The sequence below is a fragment of the Coffea arabica genome, chromosome 1e, assembly GCF_036785885.1.
Source record: "Coffea arabica cultivar ET-39 chromosome 1e, Coffea Arabica ET-39 HiFi, whole genome shotgun sequence".
Classification (NCBI taxonomy): Eukaryota; Viridiplantae; Streptophyta; class Magnoliopsida; order Gentianales; family Rubiaceae; genus Coffea; species Coffea arabica.
Genome location: NC_092311.1, coordinates 1824807 through 1838743, shown reverse-complemented (window position 1 = coordinate 1838743; position 13937 = coordinate 1824807). Strand labels below are relative to the sequence as shown.

The window sequence follows — 13937 nt, the reverse complement described above, 5'->3', positions numbered from 1 at the left end:
GTTTATTCTCGATTCATATTCAGTACTAGGGACCAATTACATTACATAAAACTATCCATCAATTTGTCTCACTAGTGTAGGGTTGTCTAAGCTTTCGACCACGATCTCTTTCTCCCAGTCCTGTCGCCCTACTTATTAGCAGTCTATAAGCACAGGAAAGTCATAATTAAGCATAAAAGAGCTTAATGCAGATACAAGGTATAAAAATATTTAGAATCAGGACATGAATCTTTACAGGTATCAAAAGTTATAGCACGACTTAAAAGTCACAAAATTAAGGCCAATACGTTATATATTGCATATAGGCAATTAAGTGCCACCAGCCAGAGTACTATCATCTCTAAGAATAACCCGTCTTAGGGTTTTATAGGTAAAAGCCCTATTTCCCAGTTCAAACCCAAGAACAAGTACAACTTGCCAACTTACGTGTCAAATAGAAACCAAGTCACTTCACATTAACTTTGTACTCTTGAATACAGTTATTCTATATCTCCAAATTTTCCCCAGTCCGTACACTTAACGATAGGCTCACTTTCCTTGAAAGTCAAGAATTTTAAAACATAAGGAGAGTAGTTAAAGTAACCCGAAGCTTCTCAAGTTCAGGATTTTCATTATAATTATAATAGCTCGCCATCCTTTCAAAAACTCAAGATGTATTTGTTTTTCATGTAAAGCATAGACAAATCCAAGTGCGAGAATATGCCGGTATACAATCAAGGAGAAAACTTAGTTATAAACTTTTAACTGTATCCACCCATCATATACAAAATCCAACAACTCATCAGTTATTCACAAATTCTCAAATTTGAAATTCAAACAAAATTCACATTTTTACTAAAATCGAAAGTTACACATATTTAAAGCATATATATTTTATTTCCAATCATCGCTTGCAAATAAAACTAGTACATAAAACTAGTACGTCCTAGTTTTTCTTTAAAATTCCAAAGCAAAACTTCTTTAAAAGGTATGTGGCATAAATGCATTTTATTCCTTTGGTATATTTTCTTGGTTCAAAATCATCACGCAGGAAATTTGACTATCAAATCTCGATCTCTTATCCTCCATAGCCAGTACTAATAATTATCCCCAATTCTTTCCACACTTACAAATATAATGATAATTCCAATTTATCCAATCTTTCACCACAAATCTCTCATCCTATATCTTCCTTCAATATAACATCACCTAATTCTTCAGTTTCTTCGGCAAGTCCCAAATAAGAACTCCCAAATAATCAATTTCTTTAACCCCTAAGATACAATAGATCCTTGTTCACATAATATTCAAATAATCCCACAGTCAGGCATCCTAAATTTCAAACTTAGGATACACTACAGAGATCGGAAACCTAGGCTCTGATACCACTTGTAACGACCCCATTTTCCCCTAAGGCGAACCAGAGGGGTCAACGAGCCGCCTGCCCAGCTCTCGCCAGGACTCAGTCAATCACTACAGTTCTCCAATAAATTACAATATGAGATTCAAATATTTACATCACGTTCTCCAAGAATTACATATCTCACACACAGCGGAATGTACACGTACGTCCATTCAAGTCCAATCAATTAATACAAACCCTAATATTAAGCTATTACACAAGAGGCAATCCGAATTCAAACCGTACAAGGAAGAATCCATCCATTCCAATTCCAAACAGTCACCCTAGCCCAGCAATTACACAAACGAATCCAAATCTTAAGCTATACAAAATACATGCCATCCAGGCACACAAGTAATGAATTACAAGCGCTTCCTTTGTCTCGATTCCTGTGGGGAGAAGAAAACATTTGGGGTTGAGCTAGAAGCTCAGCGAGTGAACAGTAAAAGCAGTAGTTAAATAAATTTAACAGTAGTGTATTTAAATGCTATCATGGAATAACGGTCCAATGTGCAAATAATGCTCTTTGGAGCCAGTGAAAATCCTTGTACTTAAAATCCAACACTCCCTTAGATCAAGTAATCAAATAAACAGCAACAAGGAGCCAACGTGCTCCAAATAAAGCATACCCAGTAATGGAGAGGTTGGTTCTAAGCACAAGATTTTCCCAAGAACTCATTAAAGCCAAAATGTTATGGCACACGCACATACACAATGAGATGCAGTCGTGTAAGCAATGCAAGAATTATTTCAAAAGTAACTTTTGGAGAAATAGTTAAAGTTCACTCACCCAACCACAGCTCAGGAACCATCCATCGTACCACATTGGCTTGTTCAAGTCGGAGTCCTAAATTACAAATATCAAGTCAAACAAAGGAATTCTAACTTAACAAGTTCCTGACACCTTTTGGCATTTTAATCATAATGAAAGCTACACTTATCCGGTTGACGCAAATCTTATGGCGTTACGAAGCTAAGACATATACCAACATTTCTTATGAAGACCTCCAAGGCCAATTTATACATATACAGGGTCAAAATCCAAATCTTAGAGAAGGAATGAAAACTGTCATAAAACAGGGGTTACGGGGCAGTCATGGGTATTTCGGTCAATTCACAAGCCACAGTACTCCAATCAATCTGAAATTTTGCAGGCAAGTAGTCAACTCATATATTTACAAGTTTCATGTTTTGAGCAAAAGCTGATTCGGTCTTCAGTACAGAGAAAATGACAGTCCAAGTTCAGTCCAGAAACAGGGAAAACTGAAATTTCAAATCCAAACCAACCTTTGCAAATAGCCATTGCTAAATACGATTAAAGGCTAGTGATCCCCACTTAACATGAGACTAGCCTATACTAATCATGTACATGCCAAAACAAGGATGAATTAACTTAAACAAAGTTTAGAAATGTCACTAATATGGAACTTAATCCTCCCAATGTCCAAATCACAAGAATTTCCTTAAAATGAATCAAGGTCAATTCAAATTCAAAACAACCACATACTCTCAAAAATTGGCCGGCATAACCCCTAAATTTTACACATTTCCAACCTACCAATATTCACCAAATCCGTAACCGTCAACTACCATTGCATATATAGTTCTCAAGCAATTAAAACATATCCATAGAGGCCACAAAGTCCTTCAATCAAAGCCACTTAAAAGCTTAAAGCCAACCATTAGAATTTTCCCCAATTGAAACCCTAGAAACCGGAAATTCACTTCACATACGGAATTTTTCCCGGAACAACCATAAATAACGTACAAGAGCTTCTATTAACACCATTTCAAACTATCAAATCCAACATTAATCATGCCTATTATATAAAATCAGAAAAATACTCAATAAATTAGAAATTCACCATAAATTCCTTCAACCCATGAAATACTACCACAGTACAACACACATAACTACTACAACCATTAATTAACCAATACTAGAACAAAATGAACTTGTTTATCCAACTTACCTCCAATTCAAGAGAGCTACCAACTTAGAGCTTCCCTCCAAAAACCAATCCATCAAAAGCTTTAAACCTCCATAGTGAACCCTTGTGTGAAATATCTTCCAAAACCATTGGTGAAATCACAAGATTTTGGTAGAAAATTGAAGTTGGAAAATGAAGAGGTTTCTTTCTCTCAAAGCTCACGGAAGAACCAGGGAAGAAAAATGAGATATTTTGGGTGCAAAAGTGGAAATAAAATGGAGGAAACAGCCGGTCAAAGCTTCTGACCGGCTGTGCCACGTCAGAATCCGGCCAGAATCTGGCCGGATTTCCGGCCGGATTCCTGGCCGGATACAAGGCAGTGACTTCGGCCATTTTTTTTCAAAACTGCAGGGCAATCCGGCCAGCTATCCGGCCAGAAACTGGCCGGATTTCCGGCCGGATTTGGCCCCTTCTTTTTCCAAAATTTTTTCTTCTTTTTTTCCAAGTTCAAAACTGAAATCTTCCGCTCGTCCAACAAAAATATACATAAAATGAGACCCTAATTTTCGGGGCGTCACAATCTCCCCTCCTTAAAAGAATGTCGTCCTCGACATTCCAACTCATATACATCCGGTCAAGATATCGCTCAGAAACCAATCAAGCATGCGATTCAATCCATTCCAACTTGTATTCCCCCGGTCCCATTAATTTCCTCCAAGGGCGGTCAAATACTATGAATCATTCTAATCTCACTTATCGTATTTTCATGATCCAGTAAAGCACGGCTTATCAAATAATCATCTATCAAATTCAAGTACTAAATATCACGCCAATCCAACTTATCCAATAGTCATGGTCCAATAGGGAGTTAATCGCGTAACCAGATAAAACAGGCAAAAGGCTGGAAGTCGGACGTAAAGTCCCAGGTATTTGGAAGAAATTCAGGATATAGCAAAGCTTTAGATCGAAAATTCATCCCTGGTGGTGCTGGACAACACAACAAGCTAGCACAACGGCTACGCTTCACCAAAGAATTTCAGTTCAGTAAGTTGGCCCTGGTGGTGCTGGACAACACAACAAGCTAGCTCAACGGCTATGCTTCACCAAAAGCCTCAGTTCAAGTATTTGTCCCTGGCGGTGCTGGACAACACAACAAGTTAGCACAACGGCTAAACTTCGCCAGAGAGCATCAGTTCCAGTATTTGTCCCTGGCGGTGATGGACAACACAACAGGCATGCCTCGTCAGGAGAATGGCGGTGCTGGACAACACAACAGGCAATGCCCCACCAGAGAGGTTCAGTTCAACCGCTACAGAAGAGTAGTAGCCGGTCTACAATCACACCAGTACGAATAAGTTCAAGAGTAGGGTCAAAGAGCCAAATACTTCAGGTTCATGGTGCATGAGTACGAATAAGAGTATAAGTTCAAGTTCAAGTGCAAGTTCAAGTTCAAAGTTCACGAGTTCAAGTAAGAACACACTGGTCTAGCCTCTATCCAGCGATTCACATTCTTAAGCAGTCACAAATCCAAGTCCACATTCCATATATTCAGTCACATTAGGTCCATTAAGGATACGTAAGGGCACACTAGCCCAAACAAGTTCAAGTCTCAAGTACGCTCAGTCTAATCAGTTTCAGGCAGTTCGAGTTCTCTTATCAACCTAATACACTACTTTCGGAGTTCAAACTTCCTAAGGTTGAAATATTGGCACAGATCCAATCATAACATATGTTGCACACAAGAAAATCTCACCAAGTTTCCGACTAGGTCGCTCCACTGTACACCAGTAGCTCTAATCTTTTGGTTTATTCTCGATTCATATTCAGTACTAGGGACCAATTACATTACATAAAACTATCCATCAATTTGTCTCACTAGTGTAGGGTTGTCTAAGCTTTCGACCACGATCTCTTTCTCCCAGTCCTGTCGCCCTACTTATTAGCAGTCTATAAGCACAGGAAAGTCATAATTAAGCATAAAAGAGCTTAATGCAGATACAAGGTATAAAAATATTTAGAATCAGGACATGAATCTTTACAGGTATCAAAAGTTATAGCACGACTTAAAAGTCACAAAATTAAGGCCAATACGTTATATATTGCATATAGGCAATTAAGTGCCACCAGCCAGAGTACTATCATCTCTAAGAATAACCCGTCTTAGGGTTTTATAGGTAAAAGCCCTATTTCCCAGTTCAAACCCAAGAACAAGTACAACTTGCCAACTTACGTGTCAAATAGAAACCAAGTCACTTCACATTAACTTTGTACTCTTGAATACAGTTATTCTATATCTCCAAATTTTCCCCAGTCCGTACACTTAACGATAGGCTCACTTTCCTTGAAAGTCAAGAATTTTAAAACATAAGGAGAGTAGTTAAAGTAACCCGAAGCTTCTCAAGTTCAGGATTTTCATTATAATTATAATAGCTCGCCATCCTTTCAAAAACTCAAGATGTATTTGTTTTTCATGTAAAGCATAGACAAATCCAAGTGCGAGAATATGCCGGTATACAATCAAGGAGAAAACTTAGTTATAAACTTTTAACTGTATCCACCCATCATATACAAAATCCAACAACTCATCAGTTATTCACAAATTCTCAAATTTGAAATTCAAACAAAATTCACATTTTTACTAAAATCGAAAGTTACACATATTTAAAGCATATATATTTTATTTCCAATCATCGCTTGCAAATAAAACTAGTACATAAAACTAGTACGTCCTAGTTTTTCTTTAAAATTCCAAAGCAAAACTTCTTTAAAAGGTATGTGGCATAAATGCATTTTATTCCTTTGGTATATTTTCTTGGTTCAAAATCATCACGCAGGAAATTTGACTATCAAATCTCGATCTCTTATCCTCCATAGCCAGTACTAATAATTATCCCCAATTCTTTCCACACTTACAAATATAATGATAATTCCAATTTATCCAATCTTTCACCACAAATCTCTCATCCTATATCTTCCTTCAATATAACATCACCTAATTCTTCAGTTTCTTCGGCAAGTCCCAAATAAGAACTCCCAAATAATCAATTTCTTTAACCCCTAAGATACAATAGATCCTTGTTCACATAATATTCAAATAATCCCACAGTCAGGCATCCTAAATTTCAAACTTAGGATACACTACAGAGATCGGAAACCTAGGCTCTGATACCACTTGTAACGACCCCATTTTCCCCTAAGGCGAACCAGAGGGGTCAACGAGCCGCCTGCCCAGCTCTCGCCAGGACTCAGTCAATCACTACAGTTCTCCAATAAATTACAATATGAGATTCAAATATTTACATCACGTTCTCCAAGAATTACATATCTCACACACAGCGGAATGTACACGTACGTCCATTCAAGTCCAATCAATTAATACAAACCCTAATATTAAGCTATTACACAAGAGGCAATCCGAATTCAAACCGTACAAGGAAGAATCCATCCATTCCAATTCCAAACAGTCACCCTAGCCCAGCAATTACACAAACGAATCCAAATCTTAAGCTATACAAAATACATGCCATCCAGGCACACAAGTAATGAATTACAAGCGCTTCCTTTGTCTCGATTCCTGTGGGGAGAAGAAAACATTTGGGGTTGAGCTAGAAGCTCAGCGAGTGAACAGTAAAAGCAGTAGTTAAATAAATTTAACAGTAGTGTATTTAAATGCTATCATGGAATAACGGTCCAATGTGCAAATAATGCTCTTTGGAGCCAGTGAAAATCCTTGTACTTAAAATCCAACACTCCCTTAGATCAAGTAATCAAATAAACAGCAACAAGGAGCCAACGTGCTCCAAATAAAGCATACCCAGTAATGGAGAGGTTGGTTCTAAGCACAAGATTTTCCCAAGAACTCATTAAAGCCAAAATGTTATGGCACACGCACATACACAATGAGATGCAGTCGTGTAAGCAATGCAAGAATTATTTCAAAAGTAACTTTTGGAGAAATAGTTAAAGTTCACTCACCCAACCACAGCTCAGGAACCATCCATCGTACCACATTGGCTTGTTCAAGTCGGAGTCCTAAATTACAAATATCAAGTCAAACAAAGGAATTCTAACTTAACAAGTTCCTGACACCTTTTGGCATTTTAATCATAATGAAAGCTACACTTATCCGGTTGATGCAAATCTTATGGCGTTACGAAGCTAAGACATATACCAACATTTCTTATGAAGACCTCCAAGGCCAATTTATACATATACAGGGTCAAAATCCAAATCTTAGAGAAGGAATGAAAACTGTCATAAAACAGGGGTTACGGGGCAGTCATGGGTATTTCGGTCAATTCACAAGCCACAGTACTCCAATCAATCTGAAATTTTGCAGGCAAGTAGTCAACTCATATATTTACAAGTTTCATGTTTTGAGCAAAAGCTGATTCGGTCTTCAGTACAGAGAAAATGACAGTCCAAGTTCAGTCCAGAAACAGGGAAAACTGAAATTTCAAATCCAAACCAACCTTTGCAAATAGCCATTGCTAAATACGATTAAAGGCTAGTGATCCCCACTTAACATGAGACTAGCCTATACTAATCATGTACATGCCAAAACAAGGATGAATTAACTTAAACAAAGTTTAGAAATGTCACTAATATGGAACTTAATCCTCCCAATGTCCAAATCACAAGAATTTCCTTAAAATGAATCAAGATCAATTCAAATTCAAAACAACCACATACTCTCAAAAATTGGCCGGCATAACCCCTAAATTTTACACATTTCCAACCTACCAATATTCACCAAATCCGTAACCGTCAACTACCATTGCATATATAGTTCTCAAGCAATAAAACATATCCATAGAGGCCACAAAGTCCTTCAATCAAAGCCACTTAAAAGCTTAAAGCCAACCATTAGAATTTTCCCCAATTGAAACCCTAGAAACCGGAAATTCACTTCACATACGGAATTTTTCCCGGAACAACCATAAATAACGTACAAGAGCTTCTATTAACACCATTTCAAACTATCAAATCCAACATTAATCATGCCTATTATATAAAATCAGAAAAATACTCAATAAATTAGAAATTCACCATAAATTCCTTCAACCCATGAAATACTACCACAGTACAACACACATAACTACTACAACCATTAATTAACCAATACTAGAACAAAATGAACTTGTTTATCCAACTTACCTCCAATTCAAGAGAGCTACCAACTTAGAGCTTCCCTCCAAAAACCAATCCATCAAAAGCTTTAAACCTCCATAGTGAACCCTTGTGTGAAATATCTTCCAAAACCATTGGTGAAATCACAAGATTTTGGTAGAAAATTGAAGTTGGAAAATGAAGAGGTTTCTTTCTCTCAAAGCTCACGGAAGAACCAGGGAAGAAAAATGAGATATTTTGGGTGCAAAAGTGGAAATAAAATGGAGGAAACAGCCGGTCAAAGCTTCTGACCGGCTGTGCCACGTCAGAATCCGGCCAGAATCTGGCCGGATTTCCGGCCGGATTCCTGGCCGGATACAAGGCAGTGACTTCGGCCATTTTTTTTCAAAACTGCAGGGCAATCCGGCCAGAAACTGGCCGGATTTCCGGCCGGATTTGGCCCCTTCTTTTTCCAAAATTTTTTCTTCTTTTTTTCCAAGTTCAAAACTGAAATCTTCCGCTCGTCCAACAAAAATATACATAAAATGAGACCCTAATTTTCGGGGCGTCACAGTTAATGTGGGATCAAAACATTTTCAATATTATGTTTTAACCCCTAGGTTGTTAAAAACATTTTCATAATTTATAAATGTTGTTCTAAATTTTGGTGTTATTTATCAATTAAGTCCATAATTTTAATTCTAAATTTGTTAATGTTCATTGAATAATATAAATTACCACTTTTTTAAAAAAAATTTTACTTTTTATTCCAAGCAAGCAGAGAAGAGTACATGGAGAGGGCCAAAACCCCGAGGCTAGCGCGATGGGACACTATTCCCGAACATGCTGGACTCGTACATTTGAGAATTTCCTACAATCTAGTGCAACTGCAGCCCTTACTTCCCCTGGGAGGTTGGCCAAGGATGTAGCGGTCCAGTCCTCCCCTAAGTTAGATCCTGCGAGCATATTGGCCAGACTGTTCGCTTCCTTAAAGTTGTGTCGAATAGAAGTAGATAACGATTTAAGCATCTCCCGGATCTGTCGTACAAAATTACACAGGGGCCATTTTGAGGAACACCTTGAGGTAACCAGAGAGATCGGGGAGAGCGAGTCCACTTCCACCAGCAACCTCCCCCTAAACGCCATAGAGCACAACTGGAGGCCATGTAGTAGCGCCAGGCTCTCCGTTGTAAGGACATCTGTCTCCCCGAACTCCTTATGGAAAGCAAAAATGACCTTGCCCTCGTGATCACGGAGCAAGCCTCCTCCCGTTCCCTGGCCACGACTGACACTCGCATCCGTATTTAGCTTCACGAATTGCAATGGTGGCCGCTTCCATGCAACGGCCACATATTGAACTTTTGAGCGGCACGGGGTAGCCAGAGCTCTCCATGGATCATCCGAGTCCCCTCTGAAGTAGGCCGTCCTAAGCACCTTCGCTAGGCCTAGCTGTACCACAAGACTTTCCACCCTACAAACAACACCTCGAGCATCAAAAGTCATCTCGTCGAGCTTTGCTTTATTACGGCCTGTCCATAAGGACCACAAAATTAAGCAAGGAAGCATCACCCTAATATGATCCCGCCCCACACCTAACGACGAGTCAAACCATGCCAAGCACATATCCGAGATTGAGTAAGAGCTAGAGTAGGGGTGAGCAATTATGGTAAATACCGATTTACCGATCGAAATCGATTTCAATTTGGTAAATCGAATTTGGTAATTCGGTAATTCGGTCGGTAAATCGGGGATATAGTACTAGTTAAAATCGAATTAGGTTCGAAAACGGTTTTATAGTTTTTGAATTCGGATATACCGAATTCGAATTAATTTCGGTAAAACGGTAATAATATACCGTTTTCAATTTCGAAATTCCCGAATTAAGTTACATAGGAAATAATCCATTATGTCCGATATTCATATTGGTCCAATTTCAGATTCGGACAATTCGGACAATTTGAATTCGGACAATTCGTGTTTACCGAATTTGAATTCGGACAATTCGGTCAATTTGTGTTTACCGAATTCAATCCGAATTGAATTCGAATTCGAAATTTGGTAATTCGAATACGAATTAGGTCGAAATATCCCAACACCATTTACCGAAAATTACCGATTTCAACCTACCGAATTACCGAATTCGAATTCGATGCTCACCCCTAAGCTAGAGCACAATATCCCAAATCTCCTTTTAAAATGCTGCCACACCTCTACAGCAACAGGCCCATCAAGGAAAATGTGTACCAAAGACTCCCCCTGGGCCGAGCAGCACGAGCAACAAGAAGCTAGGCTAAGCCCCCGATTCTGCAAAATCGAGTCCACTGGGACCAGACCCCGTAAAGCCTTTCATACAAAAAAGGAATTGTCAGAGGAACAGTCGCATTCCAAATACGGCTATCCACTGCCGATAAATTTCGTTTCTGGCGAACCACAGCCCACGCTGATTTGAGGGAGAAGTCACCAGATGACGAGTCCCCCAAACCATATAATCTTCTTGATCGGGGAACAACTGGATTTGTTGGACTTGCTACACCATATTGGGGGCAATCAATTTGCCAGCAACCCCAGGATCCATCCCTCATCGCCATAGAACTCAACCAGCAGTATATGTGGAGGATTCGTAAATGCCACTATCTCAACAAGGGGCCTATCCGTTAACCAATGATCGAACCAAAAGTCCACGAACCCCCTTCCCAAACACCATCTAATTTTGCTCTCAGCCACCTCACAAATCTTCTCCAATCGACGCTAGGATAATGGCGGTCGACTAACCTTAACCACCATGGGATGCTCTCCCTTTATGTACTTAGAGTGCATAAAATCTGCCCATATGGAGTCCCTCGTCCGTAATCTTAACCACAGTTTACAGGCAAAGACCCTGCTCATATTCGCGAACGATCGGAAACCCAAACCCCCTTCGGTAACAGCGTAGCAACATTTGTCCCAAGACCTCCATCGAATGCCCCTCTCCCCTCCGAGTTTGTCCCACAAAAAAGCATTACAGATCCTCTCCAATTTTTGAATCACAGCTTTGGGAAGGCACATTACCTGCAGCAAGTACATCAGCATAGAGGATAGCACATGACGTAACAGGATCAACTTGACTCCTGAGGAAATCAGACGCGAGCTCCAGTGAAATAGCCGATCCAGCATCTTAGCCATAAGGCCATCAAATAAGCAACAAGTAGCTCGTCCCCTTAAGAGTGCCGCACCTAGGAAGGTGAACAGGAGCACCTGCTGTCGGAATTGAAGCTTCGATATTACGAATCGCGTCTGATCCTCCGAAGCCTTGTTCGAAATGATGAACGAACTCTTGGCAACATTAATCCGTTGGCCTAAAGACGCCTGATACCTACCAAATAAGTCGGAGAGCGCATCCAGACAGTCCTCAGAGCATCTGGTAAAAATTAGGATATCATTATCAAACGCGAGATAAGAAACCCGGCTACCGGTGGAAACATAAAATCTACTCTCTTCACGCTGAAATAGGCACTGCAACCCTCGACCTAAGAATTCTGCCACTAAAATAAATAAAGTCGGTGACAATAGATCCCCTTGGCGAACCCCTAGAAGATTTAAAGAAGCTCGCCGGGGAGCCGTTGACCAGAACCGAGAACCAGTTATTCGACAAAGATCGAAAAATTAAATCAACGTTCCTCTCATCGAAACCAAACTAGCAGAGCATGAAAAGAAGGAAATTCCATTCAACTCTATCGTAAGCCTTTTCCATATCCAACTTCAGTATCAGATTCGGGTGTTTCAGCCTCCGATCCAGATCTATAACCAACTTCTGTGCCAACAAAATATTGTCCGCTATCCCCCTTCCTAGCACAATCCCGTCTGCCAAATGGAGACCAACCTGGAAAGTAGTCGATTGATGCGGTTTGCTAAAATTGTGGATATCAGTTTCGAACTAAAGTTACTGAGGCTAATAGGTCTATACTCTTTCCACTGCGAAGCCCCCATTACTTTTGGGATAAGAACTATCGACGTGCTCGTAAACCCCCGAGGTTGTTGCCCATCTATAAAAAAATTCTCGTACCGAATTGAGCAGATCTTCACAAATTATCGACCAGCAGCTTTGATAAAAGCCTACACTAAAGCCATTGGGTCTAGGCGCACTCTCTGGTGACATAGAGAAAACAACATCCTTCAACTCCTCCATCGATGGCAGAGTGTGGAACTCCGAGTTTTCTAACAGATTCAATTTTGGGATAGGAAAGTCCAATTGCGGGGCCACCATCCCTTCTCGGTCTGAGGAAAATAAGGTGCTAAAAAAAATTCACAGCCGAGACCTTTATACCCTCCATATCCTTAATCCAGTGCCCTGTGTCCTCCTTAATTCGGGAAATAAAATTTATACTCCGCCTTTGTTTAACCACTGAGTGAAAAAACTTGGTATTTACGTCACCCGCCTGAATCCATTTAATTGCCAATTTCTATCGCCAGTATTTACACTCAACAGCCAGGGCACGAGCGTGATTCGCTCTAACCTTCCCCAGCCTAGCCTTCGCTACCTGATCCTGGGCAACGTCGTATTCCACTTTGCGTTGATGGAGAATGTCCTCGGCCCCCCTAATTTTCTGGGATATGTTACCAAAGGAGTCCCGATTCCACTGACGTAGCCTAACTTTTGTATTACACAACTTGTAGAAAAAGCCCCTCATGTCTGTGGCACCCACCGGAATCTGCCAGGCCTCCCAGACGATTGCCAAGAACTCGAGCTGGTTCCTCCACACATTCAAAAAATGGAAGAAGGAGGCCATGGCGGTGACATCTCCACACCTAATCAATAGCGGGGCATGATCTGAGCAACCGCGCAACAGGTGAAAAACTTTAGAGCTCCTAAACAACTCATTCCATGCACCATTATGCAGAGCTCTATCCAAACGTTGCCACACCACACCATTAGTCCAAGTGAACTGCAACCCCTCAAAACCTGCATCTAAAAGCCCATAATTAAAAACTGCGTCATTAAACTCCTCCATTTCACCTGTCGCGCGATCTGAGCGACCGCGCGACAGGTGAAAAGCTTTAGAGCTCCTAAACAACTCATTCCATGCACCATTATGCAGAGTTCTATCCAAACGTTGCCACACCACACCATTAGTCCAAGTGAACTGCGCCTCCTCAAAACCTGCATCTGAAAGCCCATAATTAAAAACTGCGTCATTAAACTCCTCCATTTTTCGAGAGTTGGGCGGGGCACCTCCTAACCGCTCATTGACGTTTGAATAATATTAAAATCGCCGGCCACCATCCACGGGCCTTGGTACCTAGCGAAAACCGTCTCCATGACCCCTATAACTGGTGCCTCCCCACCCTTGTGTATTTCACGTAAACCGTCGAAAGTTGGAAGGTGGAGCCTGACCACCCAACTTCCATATGCACCAATTGGTCACCGAATTCATGAAAATAGAGCACCAAGTCATCACACCAAAAGAGCCAAATTTTGCCGCCTAGCACTGCCTCGGCCTTCGTAAAACGCAAGAAACGGCGAATAGCATCGACTTGCC

The 13937-nt window shown here is 40.4% G+C and overlaps 1 protein-coding gene and 2 long non-coding RNA genes across 3 annotated transcripts; all 3 read right to left on the bottom strand.

The window, feature by feature from the left end:
• Nucleotides 1-1441: 1441 nt before the first annotated feature.
• LOC140021018 (uncharacterized) lies at nucleotides 1442-3941 on the bottom strand. Its single transcript, XR_011824989.1, has 3 exons — nucleotides 3355-3941; nucleotides 2172-2228; nucleotides 1442-1770 (listed from the first exon to the last, which is right to left on the bottom strand). It is a non-coding gene; the product is annotated as an uncharacterized lncRNA (long non-coding RNA).
• Nucleotides 3942-6557: 2616 nt separating this feature from the next.
• Nucleotides 6558-8666, bottom strand: LOC140021017 (uncharacterized). Its single transcript, XR_011824987.1, has 3 exons — nucleotides 8470-8666; nucleotides 7288-7344; nucleotides 6558-6886 (listed from the first exon to the last, which is right to left on the bottom strand). It is a non-coding gene; the product is annotated as an uncharacterized lncRNA (long non-coding RNA).
• A 586-nt stretch (nucleotides 8667-9252) lies between these two features.
• LOC140007024 (uncharacterized) lies at nucleotides 9253-13607 on the bottom strand. Its single transcript, XM_072049710.1, has 8 exons — nucleotides 12878-13607; nucleotides 12544-12675; nucleotides 12281-12443; nucleotides 11656-11818; nucleotides 11194-11469; nucleotides 10851-11051; nucleotides 10557-10764; nucleotides 9253-9950 (listed from the first exon to the last, which is right to left on the bottom strand). The coding sequence occupies exons 1-8, from the start codon at nucleotides 13605-13607 to the stop codon at nucleotides 9253-9255; spliced, it is 2571 nt and encodes an 856-aa protein (XP_071905811.1).
• Between the last annotated feature and the right edge of the window lie 330 nt (nucleotides 13608-13937).

Coding starts and splice junctions, on each gene's coding strand:
- LOC140007024 (XM_072049710.1), bottom strand. CDS start 13,607: ATGGAGGAGTTTAATGACGCAGTTTTTAATTATGGGCTTTCAGATGCA. Junction 11,470..11,655: donor AGCTTCAATTCCGACAGCAG/GTGCTCCTGTTC, acceptor TACTTGCTGCAG/GTAATGTGCCTTCCCAAAGC. Junction 11,052..11,193: donor AGCATCCCATGGTGGTTAAG/GTTAGTCGACCG, acceptor TTGTTGAGATAG/TGGCATTTACGAATCCTCCA.